The sequence below is a fragment of the Bacillus rossius genome, chromosome 6, assembly GCF_032445375.1.
Source record: "Bacillus rossius redtenbacheri isolate Brsri chromosome 6, Brsri_v3, whole genome shotgun sequence".
In the NCBI taxonomy this organism is placed as follows: Eukaryota; Metazoa; Arthropoda; class Insecta; order Phasmatodea; family Bacillidae; genus Bacillus; species Bacillus rossius.
In genome coordinates, this window is record NC_086334.1 from 36,584,129 (window position 1) to 36,601,541 (window position 17,413).

Below are 17,413 nucleotides of genomic sequence, written 5' to 3' on the forward strand. Positions count from 1 at the left end.
GTTACATGATGAATTTCGTATACTTTTTAATGTCAACTAACATTATTTATCACGGACTATTACATCCAGATAAAGAATAATTACCACATGTTTGAAGATTAATTGTATTCCGATACGTTTAAAGTATTAAAATTTTTAGATTCGACTCATACCATAGTTGTATAAGTGAGGTTTCTTGATTCTGAATCCCTGCATCCGCAATTTCCTAGTGAGCCGCCGGTCAGATTGTCATCCTCTCAGATTGTCGAGGAACCAGATACATTTTTCGTCGAGTAAACTCGAGCTGTCAACCTTCCCACTAATCCTGTGATAAGGGTATAGTAGCTTTATCACGCGCAGCGGCTACAGTTCCTTCGGTTGAAAAAGCCACTAAATCTCACTGTTAAAAGAGAGAACTTCTAGAGCAGAATATTGGAAATAAACATTTACTGACACGGCCTCTTAAAAACATGATACAAAATTAAAAGTACTTTTCGGGCCTCAGCGAACTCTTAAATGCTTTTCGTAAACATTCCCCACTCGGATATCTTGAGTAGTTTTGAAATCGCGTTGTTTTTCCTGAAGCTCTGCGCACCGTCTGTGTGACCAGGTAGGCGGAGCCCTTAAGATTAAAGGTGGCTCACGGTCCAGAAAGTGTTGTTGGGAGCGACGCACTGGCCGTGCTCATCTCTGGGGAAAACCCCCGCTACGATCCAGGTACCGCCCGTCCCTTCCGCTCCCGTTACCAGTACCTACATGGGACCCCGATTAGTGGACCTCTTACTTTCCCGAGGATTCTGGCGTCTCTATCTCTCTCTGTCTCTCTCTGTCTCTCTGTCTCTCTCTGTCGCTCTCTGTCTCTTTCGCGTGGAGGGTCCTACGAGTCCCGAGAGAGAAAAAAAAAAAGAGACGAAACTTAAAACGAAAGGGTATTTGTGATATAATTTACATGAAAAGCTCTTACACGTTATAGTAATATTAAGGAAATCGAAATACCAACATGAGGTGTGAAACCAAACCTTAACGGACTTGCTTCGTCTGGAATGTATCTGTGTTAGTGAGGCGGGATGTTTAAAGTGCGACGCTCGCCGGTGCTTCTAGTCTTCTCGTCGTGCACAGGGCAGCTGTGACGTGTTCAGGAACGCCACCAGAAGGAAGAGTCTCGACGGCGTGCCCCCCGGGGGGGGGTGGGGGGGGGGTGGAGGCGGGCGGTGGCACGTGTTCGCCGGGGCTGACGCACGCGCGGCGCGGGAAAGTGGTATTTTCGCCCCGACCGACGGCGAGCCGAGGTCTGGATGGCTCCCGTGTCGCGCGGGTGGGTGAGGGGGTGGAGGAGGGAGCGGATGTGGAGGTTTTTTTCTGCCCTCCCAATTAAAAACCACACACACTCTTGAATTATTCGTCTCGCGGGGGTTAATTTATCGGTTTATTTACATCCCGCCCGCTGACTCAACCACCGCACTCGCAGGTGGTTGACTCCTCTGCCTTCGACGCTCACGGCTTCGCTCCTGTTCCCGTCTGCACGGAAAGTTTCCTTTCGGAATCTTCCCATTTGTTACTGGCAATGCGCAATGTTTTAGGATTGGGGGAGGAGGCTTATACACTCCATCCCCCCTCCACCCCCTTTTCCATTCTTGGAGTGGGTGTGTTGTTCTGAAGTTGAAATCAACTGGGTTGGCAATTAGAGAGCAAAGCAAATCGTGGCTGTGCAGAGGCTAATATGCTATAAATTTGTTTAATAGCTTGAAAAAAGTACATACTAGGAAGAATCGTAAAGAATACCGTCATGAAGTGAATACTGCTACACAAACATAATACCAACACATCTGAGAGGAATTAGCATTTAATCTTGATTATAACCAAAAATTGTTTGGTTTGGCGGATGGGAAAGGGGGGTGAGGGTCCTTTCTCATTTTGATTTTGACTTCAAGTATTAACATGGCAAAGATTGTACACACCAACTCCCTTACTTCTTATCTCCATGTTCCCCCCACCACCACCACCACCTTTCCCCCCCCCCCATCATCACCACCACCACAGTTCCCCCCCCCCCCCCTTGTGTTCGCCCGAGCGTCTGCAGGGAGTGAATATTCCGTAGTATTGGAATCGCAATAGATAGCGCTGCGTACGTGTCGCGCGTAAATGTCGTCAGGGATCTGTCATCGTCTGATTAGGAATACCATTTAGGGCCCCTGCCTATTCAGGGGTGTAGTTGTGTTCGTGTGACGCCCACTGGTGCTTCAAGCGCGTTATCGCCGAGCGCAAGGCTTTTAACTATCTCGGCGTCGTGCATGGGGCGACAATGAGATTTCAGCGGTAACCATAACATTATATGGCCGAGAAATGAAGATAAAGGTGTAATGCAAGTTCCATGAGTGTTTTCAAGAATCTCTACCGATTGTTTCATTCCCAAGAATTATTCTCAAAATTTATAAAGGGCGGAGTTTTGAAAATGTTATAAAATAATAATAATTTTTGTATTCAAAAAACGTACGTCGACAGCAGGGGGTTAAAACAGTTACGTTATCGTTCTCAGCATGCATTACTGTCTTTGTGGTTTTTGATTCCAGGTTTTGTAACATCTCACATTGCATCATCCACTATGACATGCTGCCTTCACCGAGATCTCGCATTATTTTCCCCCATAACTTCAGGGAAGATACATCCACCCCTTATCCCTCTCTACGTCAGCAACTGATACGTAGAAACTAGTTCTCGAGTAAAAAAGTATCCTGTGTAAATTAGGCATGTTAGAACAGCTGTATGGTTACAGGACACTTTGGCAACAATATTGCCAATTTTGACGGCAAACCAGAGAATACCTGTTCTTGTTTTGATAGCGCGGCTTTTCTTATCGCTCTCGGTTTCCCAGGATGCGATATTGTGCGCGATATTAGTCTCCGAACTTAATTAGTTCGTGTGGGAAACACGGCTTGTTAGCTTGCTGCCAGTTTTGGCCGTAGATAAAGCCAACATGAGGCTTTATTAACGTTGCCACACGAGGAAACCCTGGGAAGCTTCTCTAATGATTTTAGTCACGTCATGCAGCGTGAAACACGTCGCGCAGTAAACAGGTATCGCAGTTCGTCAAGGACATGAGCTGTTCACGGAAATGGTTCCATGTCACTACGAAACGCAGCGTTGTCTCTAAGGTACCCGCCTAGTCAGGGGTGTAGTTCTATTCGGGTGTAGTTGTGTTCGTGAGACGGAATGGTGCTGGTGCTGCTAGCGCGGTATCGCCTCCAATAGCGCAGTTTTCTCGTCGTGCATAGGTCAACTATGAAATTTGAGCGATAATCATAACCTTAGATGGCGGATAAATGATGGTAAAGGTAACTGCAAGGTTCTTGGGTGCTCAAGAATCTTTACCGGGCGTTTCATATCTAAAAAATATTCTGAAAGCACTCGAGATAGTCCTTTTCATTATCCTAAAAATACTGTCTAAAAACGAAAAAAAAAAAAAAAAAAACCGGCAACAGAAACTACCTGTCCACCCTCAGAGTATAATTGAATTCTTTTCGTGTTGCAGTTATCACTCGGATATCTTGAGCAGTTTTAAAATCGCGTGGGTATATATATTTTTTCTGAAACTCTGCACAGCGTACGTTCGTCCGAGTAGGCGGGCCCCTTAAGTGCATCCAATTAACTTCCCTTCTCTTTCTCCCGCCTGAGCGTTGCACTTATCGTTTTTCGTTACGCTTTTCCATAGTGGCTACTTAACCCTACCGGCTGTATAGAAGTCTCTCTTTAAAAACAAAAACAAAACAAAAATGTTTTTTTACACTCCATCTCGGAGTCCTGGATTTTACCTGATTTTATTTTCAAAACGTTGCAGTGCGTTGGAACTGTTCGTATTGATCCAGACAAGATGAATGTTAAGGCTCATGACTGCTGCGGCGGCGGGGTTGACGTATGCACAGCAGTTTGAGGAAGTGTTTGCAAGCAATGTTCGGCGCGCATTCCAGCGCGACTCGACGTTTCCTTATGGAGGCACCCGCGGCCGGGGCGCTAATTATAGACCTGGTGGGGCCACACGTTGTCTCCGGGACACCCGCCCCTTCGGTGACCCTCTCGCTGTCAGCCAGCCGTCAGCGCGATCACGCCTGTTCGTGGGTCGCTGCTGCCGCCGACAGCTCGCCCCAGGGTCGTTAGATGCGCCATTGTAATGCAGGATGTCCAGGCATCAAGGGGCAAACAAAAAAAAACAGATAATTCCCGGGGATTTTTTTTTTGAGTTTCACAAAAATAAATAGTTACTGGAAAATATTAGGCCAGGGAATTTAAAGGGAAATGTTTATACGAATGCTGATATCTAATTTTGTATCGTTGATCCATTAACTTGTTCATGGCTTATTGTAATTGGAGGGTCACTCTTTTAAGTTTGTTTCATTGCTGGTGTGCCAGAGTTATATATTTTTTTTCCTAAGACATGTTGACGTCTGTGGTGGCGCCTCACTTTTGTGCTGAAGTTTCCAGAATTTTTTTGTTACCGTGTAAAACGTTTTGTCCCGAAGTTGAAGAATCAGTAAATTGAAAGTCGGAACTATTGATATTGGAGCAATAATTGATATTGGTTGTTTTACATAGGAATATTACATGTATTGGATGGTGAACATTATGAAAGACTTGGAGAAGTCAGGGAAAAATTCGGGTAAATTTGTTTGTTCGGTTTCGTGGACATCCAGTAATGGTACTAGTGCCATTTTCAAGTCTCATATGGTACGAAAATGTACCATTAATTGACTGCAGTGTAAACGAACAACAGTAAAACAGGTATGTGTATATTTTTTTATTAGTTTGAATTATTGTTTTAAAATTTGCTTAAGGCATTAACCAGGAAATTATTTATGCACGTACGTAACATTATTGCCACTATTTAAAAACCAGTATAAATGTGATAATAGTACGAGGCGTGATAAAAAAAAATACGGGGGAGTAATTATATTACGACCAAAAAATACAAGCTAAGATCAAACGTGAACTAAGCTCCTCCAAAATACTCTTCCTTTGGTAGCGATTCGCACCTATTCCAGTGTTGATTGGAACCATTTCTGGAAGGCTTCTTTCGGAAGAGCCTTCAGCTGCTCCGTGGTGGTTCTCTCAATGTCGGGAATAGTGTCAAAACGTTTTCCTTTTAGCACGACAAATTTTTCTGGTATTTTAATTCGAAAACAGAACTTGATGCTAACTACGTTGTTCGAAATCCATGATTAGAGATGAGGACATTTAGCACATTAATTTAGTCGCAAGTTAGAATGCAAACCTTCACACTCTCGCACCGTGTTCACGATTGGATCATAGTTATTTGGGACACGCCCCTCCAAGACCGTGACTCAGTGATGTCCAACTATGAGAGAAGTAAGGGAATCCTGTAGTGCCATTTAACAACGATAAAAATGGTCTCGTTAATAAATCAACCTGAAGAAGTCTTCACTACGAAGATCTGTTCTCGTGCTCCGGCAGCCTCCCCTACTTTCCCTCTATTTATTAAATAATTTAATGATTTATAATGCAAATAAATTGTACATACGGGAACATAACCTCGAAAACACTCCCATGAAAACGGCCAACCTTCCAGACACTCCCTGCTAGTGACAATGGAAGCTTACAAGCAACCTGACATCGTTATATTTATGGGAACACAACCTCGCTTATATAAATGCACCTGACCGTATATTTTATATAGATTATAAACACAATTTCTGTCACTAATATTCACAATAAATCAATGTTTTTAATTATATGGACCAGTATATAATATCAAATCACCAAACTACATGACTTAAAGCACACACACATATATATATAATTTTTATTTGTATGTAGCCTTTTTTTTCGTATGTAGCCTTTTTTATTGTGTAGCCGATTTTTATTGTGTAGCATTTTATTTTGTATGTAGTCTTTTTTTATCCTGTGAAAATTTCGAGGCATAGTGTGCGCACATCGTAAAAATCAATCTCTTCGGGTTTTCATAACGCGCCTAAAGAAGTACAACTTCAAAAAAAAGTTAATTTTTTTGATGATGTATCAGTTGGACGTTGCGATGACATGTAAACGCAGAAAAAATACCTTGTTAAAGGCATTACATTTATTAATTAGGACTTGAATAGAATGGATAGAATTTGAAAGACGCCATAGTGGTTTAAAAAGTATTTATACGACATTTTTTTTGTTCCGTTTGATTATGAAAATTTTTATTCGTCAAATTAGAGAATACGTATTAATTTTTTGTAAATACCATTTTATAGTGTACATTGATACTATCCTAGCGGTGAGGCTGGTGCCCCACAATATATGTGTATATGTATATATATAATCATACTATACCTTATACCGCTCAACCAGAGGCTTGCCGAGAGCTCCAAACTTGTCGAGAAAGCAGGAAAATCCGAACTCTCGGGAGAGTTATTTAATCACTTTGCATAAATATCTCCATGGTAACGCTGCGAGGAACAAAACGTGTCCAAGCAACAAGCCTGAATGTTTCAGGTACATACAAATTTTTACAGACGATGCCGATGAAACCTTTTATTTCTGGAAAACAAAAGAAGATAGTAATAGTGCCTAATGTTTTGGCGCTTGGTGGAAATTTTAATATCTGGCGGAACTGAAATAAATAAATAAACACAAACATTTGCAGTATAATTTGAGGCGGAGGGGGGATAATTTAAAAATAATTCTGGACATTCACACTAACACTGATCAAACATTGCATTTTAAGTATCAAAATTGTTATTATTAGTGCAATTACACCCCCTAATTTATTTTGAATTGATCGTAGAATTGCATATGCAAATAGGAAGTATCATTCAGGTTGGGTATGTGTTGGTGTTACTAATGGGTTTACAGGTGTGAAGTTATCCGGATCGCCTAAAATGTAGGGTTCTGTTAATGTTAAATATGTTAATATTCAAATTATGCAAATAAATCCTACTAAATCTTTTAGTGAAAGAGATGGGTGGAATGGAATGTTATCAATATTTCTTTTTATTCCTATTGGTGCTGTAGTGTGCTGACGGCGCGCCGTGTGTTGCTCCGCGGGCAGTTGTGCGGGTGTACTGACGGCGCGGCGCGCGCTTGCCCGCAGGTGGGAGCGGAGTGGCGGGCCCCGTGACCCCGCCATGCTCGCCGGGCCGCCCCGACTGCTGGGTCTGTGCAGCGTGCTGGCCGTGCTGCTGCGACTGGCGGTCGTGGCGGTCCCCACCAACATCACCGTCGGCTACCTCATGACGGGCAAGGGCCAGGTCATCGACCGCCAGGGACTCGCCGTCGCCGGGGCCATCACGCTGGCGCTCGACGAGGTGAGCCTTTACTTCCATCCAGGGGCGCAACAACAGGGGGGAAAGGGTATTTTGCCCCCCCCCCCTCTGAAAACCTTGAAGTGGGGGCAAACGGGGGCAAAAAAATGGCTGTGTAATCAATTTTTAGATAATAAAACTGCTTAAATAGCACCATTTTCCACCTTGAAATACAAATTTTCCCGGGGGATGACCCCGCGGACCCCCCCGCTTCAATAGGGGGGATCGATGATTCTTTATAAAAAGGTATATTGCCCCCCCCCCCCCCCCCCGCCCCTTTGGAAATTTATTTGTTGCGCCCCTGCGGTTTCATCCATCCGACTAGCGATCATCTTCGGCATTTCAAATAAATTAATAAATATGACCTTATTTGCTCGTGTATTTAGAAAATTCAAAAAATACAAAATTATGGCTTAAACTTGTTGAAACCTAGAAGGTGTCTTTCGGTTCCGTGACTCCCTCTTATTCTACTAAAAAAGTCCTTATTTGATGTGTTTTTTTATAAACTCATAGGGAAATTCTTGTGCCATGAACGGAAAAGCATGAAATAATGTAGTATACAGTTTTGGATTAAACGTTCGTAAGTAGCCTTAGACTTAAAACTTTTCATTTTTAGTATATCATTTATAAATCAATAAAAATTAGGTTTTACCGAAACCCTGAATAACTCTAGATTCTATGAGGCCTCTTTGAGGACAAACTTTACATTTCTCGATAACCAACCGTACTACTTCTTGGTACAATGAAGACTTAGTAATGCCTTGGTCTTTATTTTATTGGGGATATTAATCATACGAAGCAAAATAATTACCGTAAAATAATACTTAAACAGTACACACAAAGAATCTGAAATAAACTTAAAATTAATGATACTTGGAATGCCCATTTCATATTCATACTTATCGATATGTTTGCTAAAACTGGAATTGTGTTCAGTTGGGAAAAAAAATATTTGCAAGGCTTCGCGAGGACATGATCAATATAATTCTGTGAAAATTACCGCAACGAAGTTGACAAATTAATTTGCAGGACTTGCTAATGAGATCAAAGTCATGTTGAATAAACATACATAGTTTGTATTGAATTAATGAATTATGTTTTAATATCTCGGCTGACATCCAGATTAGGAGATTAATGATGGTGGAAACTAAGAGCCGGAGCAGCATTGGAAGTAAAAAAGGGGGTGGGGGTTTAAAAAAAGGGCTCCTATACAACTCACTTTTACAACTTTAAAAATTCCAGGTGGGTGGGAGACTAGCAATACAACCAGCAACTGTGTGTAGCGAATTCGCTCGAGGAATAGCTTGGCATTTACTTATGGGGACTGAGGTTGGCTGCTCTGGACTTGAGTTGGGCTGCTCTGGATGAGTTGGGCTGGACTGGACTGGACTGGACTGGACTGGACTGGACTGGACTGGACTGGTCTGGTCTGGCCTGGCCTGGCCTGGCCTGGCCTGTCCTGTCCTGGACTTAGTTGGGCTGGGCTGGGCTTGACTGAGTTGGGCTGGGCTTGACTGAGTTGGGCTGGGCTTGACTGATTTTGTCTGGGCTTGACTGATTTTGTCTGGGCTTGACTGATTTTGTCTGGGCTTGACTGATTTTGTCTGGGCTGAGTTGGTCTGGACTGAGTTGGTCTGGACTGAGTTGGTCTGGACTGAGTTGGTCTGGACTGAGTTAGTCTGGACTAAGTTGGTCTGGACTGAGTTGGTCTGGACTGAGTTGGTCTGGACTGAGTTGGTCTGGACTGAGTTGGTCTGGACTGAGTTGGTCTGGACTGAGTTGGTCTGGACTGAGTTGGGCTGGACTGAGTTGGGCTGGACTGAGTTGGGCTGGACTGAGTTGGGCTGGTGTGAGTTGGTCTGGACTGAGTTGGGCTGGACTGAGTTGGGCTGGACTGAGTTGGGCTGGACTGAGTTGGGCTGGTGTGAGTTGGGCTGGACTGAGTTGGGCTGGACATAGTTGGGCTGGACTGAGTTGGGCTGGACTGAGTTGGTCTGGACTGAGTTGGGCTGGACTGAGTTGGTCTGGACTGAGTTGGGCTGGACTGAGTTGGGCTGGACTGAGTTGGGCTGGACTGAGTTGGGCTGGACTGAGTTGGGCTGGACTGAGTTGGTCTGGACTGAGTTGGTCTGGACTGAGTTGGTCTGGACTGAGTTGGTCTGGACTCAGTTGGTCTGTACTGAGTTGGTCTGGACTGAGTTGGTCTGGACTATGTTGGTCTGGACTATGTTGGGCTGGACTGAGTTGGTCTGGACTGAGTTGGTCTGGACTGAGTTGGGCTGGACTGAGTTGGGCTGGACTGAGTTGGTCTGATCTGAGTTGGGCTGGACTGAGTTGGGCTGGACTGAGTTGGGCTGGACTGAGTTGGGCTGGACTGAGTTGGGCTGGACTGAGTTGGGCTGGACTGAGCTGGGCTGGACTGAGCTGGGCTGGACTGAGCTGGGCTGGACTGAGTTGGTCTGGACTGAGTTGGGCTGGACTGAGTTGGGCTGGACTGAGTTGGGCTGGACTGAGTTGGGCTGGACTGAGTTGGGCTGGACTGAGTTGGGCTGGACTGAGTTGGGCTGGACTGAGTTGGGCTGGACTGAGTTGGGCTGGACTGAGTTGGGCTGGACTGAGTTGGTCTGGACTGAGTTGGGCTGGACTGAGTTGGTCTGGTCTGAGTTGGGCTGGACTGAGTTGGGCTGGACTGAGTTGGGCTGGACTGGGCTGGACTGAGCTGGGCTGGACTGAGCTGGGCTGGACTGAGCTGGGCTGGACTGAGCTGGGCTGGACTGAGCTGGGCTGGACTGAGCTGGGCTGGACTGAGCTGGGCTGGACTGAGTTGGGCTGGACTGAGTTGGGCTGGACTGAGTTGGGCTGGACTGAGTTGGGCTGGACTGAGTTGGGCTGGACTGAGTTGGGCTGGACTGAGTTGGGCTGGACTGAGTTGGTCTGGACTGAGTTGGTCTGGACTGAGTTGGTCTGGACTGAGTTGGTCTGGACTGAGTTGGTCTGGACTGAGTTGGTCTGGACTGAGTTGGGCTGGACTGAGCTGGGCTGGACTGAGCTGGGCTGGACTGAGCTGGGCTGGACTGAGCTGGGCTGGACTGAGCTGGGCTGGACTGAGCTGGGCTGGACTGAGCTGGGCTGGACTGAGCTGGGCTGGACTGAGCTGGGCTGGACTGAGCTGGGCTGGACTGGGCTGGGCTGGACAGAGCTGGGCTGGACAGAGCTGGGCTGGACAGAGCTGGGCTGGACCGAGTTGGGCTGGACCGAGCTGGGCTGGACCGAGCTGGTCTGGACCGAGCTGGTCTGGACCGAGCTGGTCTGGACCGAGCTGGTCTGGACCGAGCTGGTCTGGACCGAGCTGGGCTGGACCGAGTTGGGCTGGACCGAGTTGGGCTGGACCGAGTTGGGCTGGACTGAGCTGGGCCGGACTGAGACCAGATGGGCCGGGGTTTCAGATCAACCGCAGCAACGACACGCTGCCGTGGGTGCAGCTGCAGCTGGAGTGGGCGGACACACACGGCGACCAGGTGGTGTCGACGGGCAAGGTGGTCGAGATGCTGTGCGACGGCGTGTCTGTGTTCTTCGGGCCGGAGGGCACCTGCAACGTGGAGGCCATCGTCAGCCAGTCGCAGAACGTGCCCATGATCAGCTACGTGAGTCATCACCTTACACACTCTACCACGACCTGCCACGTGAAGTTGTTGGCTCATTGTCAATGGTGGCCGATCTCCGTAGTGTCGGATCTTCGAAGTTAAGTGTGCTGGGTTCGAGTACTGTGTAAGGCGTGGATGGTAAATTTGGTCACATACATGTCAAGGTCAACGAATCTGTCAAACACAACTAATGCTGGTCATGGTGCATTTGTTATTGAGGCGGGTTAAGTGCGCTTCTTTGCTGGTGCTTCTAGCGTGGTATCTCCTCCAAGCGCAAGGCTCTGAACTGGCGCGCAGTTTTCTCGTCATGCATGGAGTAAACTATTAATTTTTGAGCAGTAACCATAACATAGATGGCGGAGAAATTAAGATAAAGGTGTATTTCAATACCTTTGGGTGCTTTCGAGAATCTTTACCGGACGTTTCATTCCTAAACATTACTATGAAAACACGCATTTCGGCCATTTTCATTCTCCTACAAAATACAGTTTAAAAACTAAATACGGAAACAGTACTACCCATCCGTCCTCAGTGCATTCTTAAATGATTTTCGTAAGTAGACACCACTCTGATATATTGAGCGGTCTTCAAATCACGTGGTGTTATCTGAATCTCTGCACACTGTATGTGTTCCCGTTTAGGCGGGCCTCTTAACATGTAAATGGTTGGCTACACGTAGTAATGACTTGGGGGGGGGGGATAACAAACCATCATCCTGCCTGATCAACCCACGATCTTCAGAGAACAACCTAATGCATTCATTTCTAGGATCAGAACCACTTAGACTTATTTGCTTAATGTGTAATTCAAACTAAATCTTTTTCATTTACAACAATTTCTTGGACATAACGCTTTTTCAGTTTTGCACGGGTTTTCATGGGTAACGTTCATAATAGTAAAATAAGAAATAAAAAAAATAAAACATAAACCTACATAAAACAAGCCTAAATCAGCTGATGTCAAATAGATAAACCCAACTATGAACCTAAACATGTATTATGGACAACACCACGACGACAGCACACAAACATATTAAAACTTAAATATCAGACCCACAAGAATTCCTTGGAACAACACAGGCGAACACAGTGGTCTAATAACGAGGAGACCGTTTCAACAATAAAAGTAAATGCAGGTACACATCAAAACCTTGACAACGCAGCAAATACACGAACACAATGACGAAGATACAGATATTATGGACATCACAATGACGAGCATAGTGGGTTTCCTATTACAAAACAGTTGCGATGTTTCGGGAACTGGAAACTTTTTCCCGTCATCAGGCACAGACAGTGCAAAACTGAAATGGCGTACGTCCAAGACATTGTATTAAATTATATTTCCTCATTGCACGAATCATTTAAAGAATATATATTTTTCGCTGAACCAATTTTCAAAAGCCTACCTTTGTATTTAATCATATTTAAATATTTTCTCAGAAAAAATATATATTTTAAAAAAACTTAACCTAAATTACATAATTTGAAAACTGTGAGTAGCTTGAAATGTTGTGAGATGAGAGAATGTTTATTTTCTATCCTTTGGATCTTCGGTGACCAACCCGTAGCCCGCGCGCCAAGACTTGGCACCAACACGAAGCCACATCTCGCTGCTGAATCAGTAGAAACCAAACAAGTAACATTCTTGCAAAAAAAAATCAGACTTTACTCACTCCTGTTGCTTGCACTTAATATTATATCACAATTAAAAAAATCAAAATAGTATAAAATTATGTTACGTATTGTTGTTGATACTAAAGTGGCAAAACAAATTAAATATTAGCTCGTTAATTTTTTTTTGTAATTGATCTATATTTAAAGGTTGAAAACCCCAGCTCTTAATTACATATGATGTTGGTCCAATAAAAAAAACATCTGTTTAAGAACTTAGTTTGAAAAAGCTGCATTGTTTAAGATAATTTTTAGTTACATTTTGTACTCTTGACATTTTATCGATATTAAACAGAAATGCGTATACTAGATATTTATTTCAATAAAACTTTCTTCGATGAATATTTTTTTCAAACTCTAGCCCATTTCTAAGTTCCTAAATAACTTCTCATGAAAATAAATCCAATGAGAAAATTTTTTTTTATTTTGACCAGTGAGGACTGTGCACATATACAGGCTTTTCTTGTGGTTGGTTTATAATTTGCCGTCTCTCGCAGACTTTCAGTTCTTCTCTATGTTGTGTCACATACAAAATATTTTATGTTCTCTCTTTATCACTTCATTTTTACTTGGCCGTGACTTGCAGCCATCAGAATATCCTACTAAGCCCAGCTCCTCTTCTTCAGGGCATCTTATCTAACATCAGGGAAGACATTTCAGAGCACTTGATGAATGGTAATTTAGGCTTGTGTAGTTGTGTTACATGTTCCACGAGTTTGAGACAATATCTGAATGTTGGGTCAGGAACTTTAAATTAAATGGTCTAAGGCTTGTTCTCTATCGCTGACCATCAAACAGTACCATTCATTTTAATTAAGTCCAACCTTTGTTATTGTTTACAGTTCTTTTGTGCCAAGATAGGTTTTTTTAGAAGGCTTTTTGTTGTTGCCATTTTCGACTTGACGTTGAAGAATGTGTTCTGTAAAGCCAAGCTTGGGCCAGTTTCGGGAAGTAGGGAAAGATTATGAGTCGTGGAGAAGTTTCGAACTTCTCCGTGTGGGTTTTCCTGGTAGTAGTCTGCTTTTGCTGTCGGTCGCCTTATAATCAGACGCGCGGTAACGCCTACGGTGGGATGAATCTTTTAGCAGCGCTTTAAAGAGAGAGAGAGAGAGAGAGAGAGAGAGAGAGAGACAATTCCACTGTAGCGTGGCGAGGGCGAAGGTGAGCGAGTTCCCCCCCCCCCCCCAACATTTTTAACTTCATTGGCGCGGTCGTGTGTCGCAACCTTCGTTCTGTCTCCCCCCCTCCCCTTGCAGTTTCAAAAATAGCCGCGGCGGGACCGAGAAGTAGCTGGTAGTTACAATATATCTCTCCGCCATTGGACCGATGGAGAGCCCCTCGCTCCGTGTGGTTTGGAGGCCGGCGGGACTATTTCCAGAGCGCGTTTATACATCACGGCCGGGAGCAATTAAAATAAAATGAAATAAAAAATAAGGAAAGAAGTGCCTGGCCATCGCAGACAACGAGGCGGCGGCGTCCTCTTTCGGGTCGCGGTCGTGACTTGGAGAGAGAGAGAGAGAGAGAGAGATAGAGAGAGAGAGAGAGAGAGAGAGAGAGATACGGAGAATGGTGGAAGAGAGCAGTTTGACGAGACTACGAGGGACTAGTAAAGGCGATAATCTCCATTGAGCCGGGAACAGGTTTTGTGACCCCCCTGTTCTTTTTTTTTTTCCCCACTTCTCTCTTTCTCTCTCTCTCTCTTTCTCTCTCTCTTTCTCTCTCTCTTTCTCCCGAGGTGACCGTGGAGCATTCGAGTCAATACGGAACATTTCGCAATCGAGCTCCCCGACATTTATATCACAGCTGCGCGGTCGTCATTCCGACTCGAAAATGGCCCCGTGGTTTGTACACGTCCCGACTGCGACTGGAGGAAAACGTGCCTAGCGCAGAGAAGAAATAGTTCCGTGCGTGGCGGTCGCTGGGGCTGAATGGACGCGCCACCCCGACACCTGGCCGCCCCGGGCGGGCGAGCAGGTGTCAGTTCGCGAGTTAGGACTCTCTTGTCTTTTTATCACTCTTTTATCTCTCGCTCTCTACCTTTCTTTCCCCCCGCTCTCTTTCACCCTCTCTCTCTCTTTCCTTCTCCTTTTCCCGTACTTCAACACCTGTTCTCTCCCTCCCCACTCCTCACTCCCCTCTTTAACAACCCTCTCCCCCTCCTCTCCCTCCACCCTCTCACCCTTCCTTCATCAATCCACATTTTATCCTTCAACTCTCGTGTTGCACTGAAGGGCGTGTATAGTATTCCCCCTCGCCATATGCCAGGTCATTATGCTAGCTTTGAATATATATACTGTATATATATTCAAAGATGCTAGGGACAAGATCGCATGGTGAATTGCATTAAAACCTGAAATAACACCGAGATGTCTTGTCAATGCACCGCGTAACACGGAGATGCAAGTTGACACCCCATTTAACACTTTAATGTGGCTAAATTCTTGAAATAAAACTTAGTATAAACAAAATTTGACTTGAATCACTAAAACGTAATTATTGACATCAAAAATTTAATTAATGTTATTGTTTTAGTTTATAATTTATTACAAAAAAGATTAATAATCTTTACTAAACAGTGTAGCATTTCTTTTTAGTTTTCCTTTTATTATTTAATAAAGGTTGTGCAATATTGAACATGTATGTTAATATGATACTTAATCAGTAATATTAAATAGTCTAAATTATAAATAATACTACAAAATTTAACTTTAATTTTTTGTGACTAGTTTATTTCGCATCCGTAATAATATTTCTAAAAAAAATTAGTAGTATAAGTTGGAATAATCTCAATAGAACTGTTTCTTAACTGTTAAGATTTTTTTTCTCAAATAGCAAAAGCACTTGTAGTTTTTTTCATACTGTTTTAAGAATCACATATTTTTAACAATTTATATGATCCGCCATTTTCTACCGAGTACACTGGTCATTTACACATGTTTGTTTGTGTAAGAGTGTTGTATCTCGGCGAGTAGCTGCCACACAAATCAAGCCAGCAAATAACTTCTTGTACGAGACCGCAGAAGTGTTCAAGCATACCCTGAAGTGCTTTTCGTATGGACAGGATAACGATTCGTGTACGAATGAAAAGTCGAGCATACGCCTCAGCGCTTTAGAAAACCATCAGCTATTTAAAAATATATATATTAAAATAATTTTTGGTGATGAGTCATGCTTCTAGCGAGAGTTGGCCATCGTTTGTACGTGCTCAGTAAATATGAATGTGTATAAACATTTAAAAATGAATTACATTTGAATTTTTCAAATGATTTAAGTTGCTTCAAACTCCAATTTTTTTAACTAGATTTAATTTTTTTTTCTCGCTTTTGCAAAATATTTTAACATGTAAATATAGAACTGGACTACTTTTGGTATTATTTTTCCAAGTACTCCATTTCTAGATAATATTTGTGTTGCATTGTGTTCTCGGCCGTACTTGTCACACAGTTTTCCAAACTCTTCTCGTGAAACTCCCTTGACGCACAAATGAAAACATGTGCGCACATATTCGCTTCCACCTTTCTTGGCGAGCGCAGTCTCTTGTTCCGTAACTTCACATCGGGCTGGCTTCTTGCGATCACTTTTCGCTGCTAGCCACGCAGACAAGCAACACTGGCGGTACTTTCCTTCACTCCGTGTTTGTTGCTGCGTTGCAAGCGTGTTCTCTCGCCGGCGCGCGCGCCTTCTCGAGTTACTAATTGGCTCGTTGGCGTCGTATTTCTCTTGCTTGCCTTTTACGTGGAAGTGGAATATTCTCGACTGATTTTAATAAACTTTCCATCTTAAACGTGTTTTCTAAAGGGAGAACCAAAAAAAAACTGCTTCGCGTGCACCTGTCTCGTGTAACTTTAAACAAATTTTGCAGTTATTTAAAAAGTTGTTCGTACACTTTTAAAAAACTTTTCTTCTTGAAAGTACGAAGAACGTTGGTTACACTTTATTCGAGGATCTTCGGAAAATTTACCGTTATCTTCGTAAATCTACGAGTACTAGGTACTTTTATCGACTTTGAACGTGAATTCACGAAAATAATCTTATTATACTGGCAAAACAATTATAAAACTTGCGAAGACTCTTGCGGAAACACTATAATTTATTTTACGAGTGTGTTTAACAAAAAAAAAAAAAAAAAAAAAACAGAACCCGGAAATCGAAATACGACGTGATTTGTACTAAGATTCAGGTGTATAATACTGCGAGGAGCTCTTCATTTCATTTTAGGTGAATTCTTCGTTGGAAGATGCGCAAACGTACTGCGCGTGAGACCCGGTGTTACGCAGTGACGTCGACAATTATAACTGTTGCGCGAAGCCAGCGCGTGTGTATCGCGCCGCAGCTGCGAGACACCTAGCGGCGCGTCTCTCACGCGCGTCCGATGACGTGGCGGGGTGCCGAGGCCCGCGGCCATTAGCCGGCGAATTGGTAAATTATCGGGCGCTAGCTGCCTCTTTCTTTTTCTCTTCCTTCTACGGCACCTCCGTGAACCCCACCTAGCGTAGTAGCAGTGAATCACCGCAGGGAAGGCCTAGATTCATTGACCACGTTCTTTTTTTTTTTCCGGCGTGGCCGGGAGTAGAACCTACGATCGCTGAATCCGTAAGCTGACGTCTCAGAAGTCGCGCGCCTTAGACCACTCGGCTAACGAACTTGATTTCATTGACCACCGATCAGAAACTCCCTCCCTCCCTCCCTCCCTCCCCCCTCCCCCCTCCCCCCTCCCCCCTCCCCCCTCCCCCAACCACCCTCCCCCAACCACCCTCCCTCCCCCCTCCCTCCCCCCTCCCTCCCCCCTCCCTTCCACCCTCCCTCCCTACCACCCTCC

General features: G+C 44.2%; 1 protein-coding gene across 5 annotated transcripts in view; it reads left to right on the forward strand.

Moving 5' to 3' along the window:
- Positions 1-17,413, forward strand: part of LOC134533032 (receptor-type guanylate cyclase Gyc76C-like) — a 319,162-nt gene that overhangs the window by 240,143 nt on the left and 61,606 nt on the right. For all 5 annotated transcript variants that reach the window (XM_063370183.1, XM_063370184.1, XM_063370182.1 and 2 more), the window contains 2 exons: positions 7,067-7,280; positions 10,724-10,921. In XM_063370183.1, the coding sequence (XP_063226253.1) occupies positions 7,101-7,280; positions 10,724-10,921 (378 nt within the window). In that variant the 5' untranslated portion in view covers positions 7,067-7,100. The remainder of the gene's footprint in view (positions 1-7,066; positions 7,281-10,723; positions 10,922-17,413) is intronic.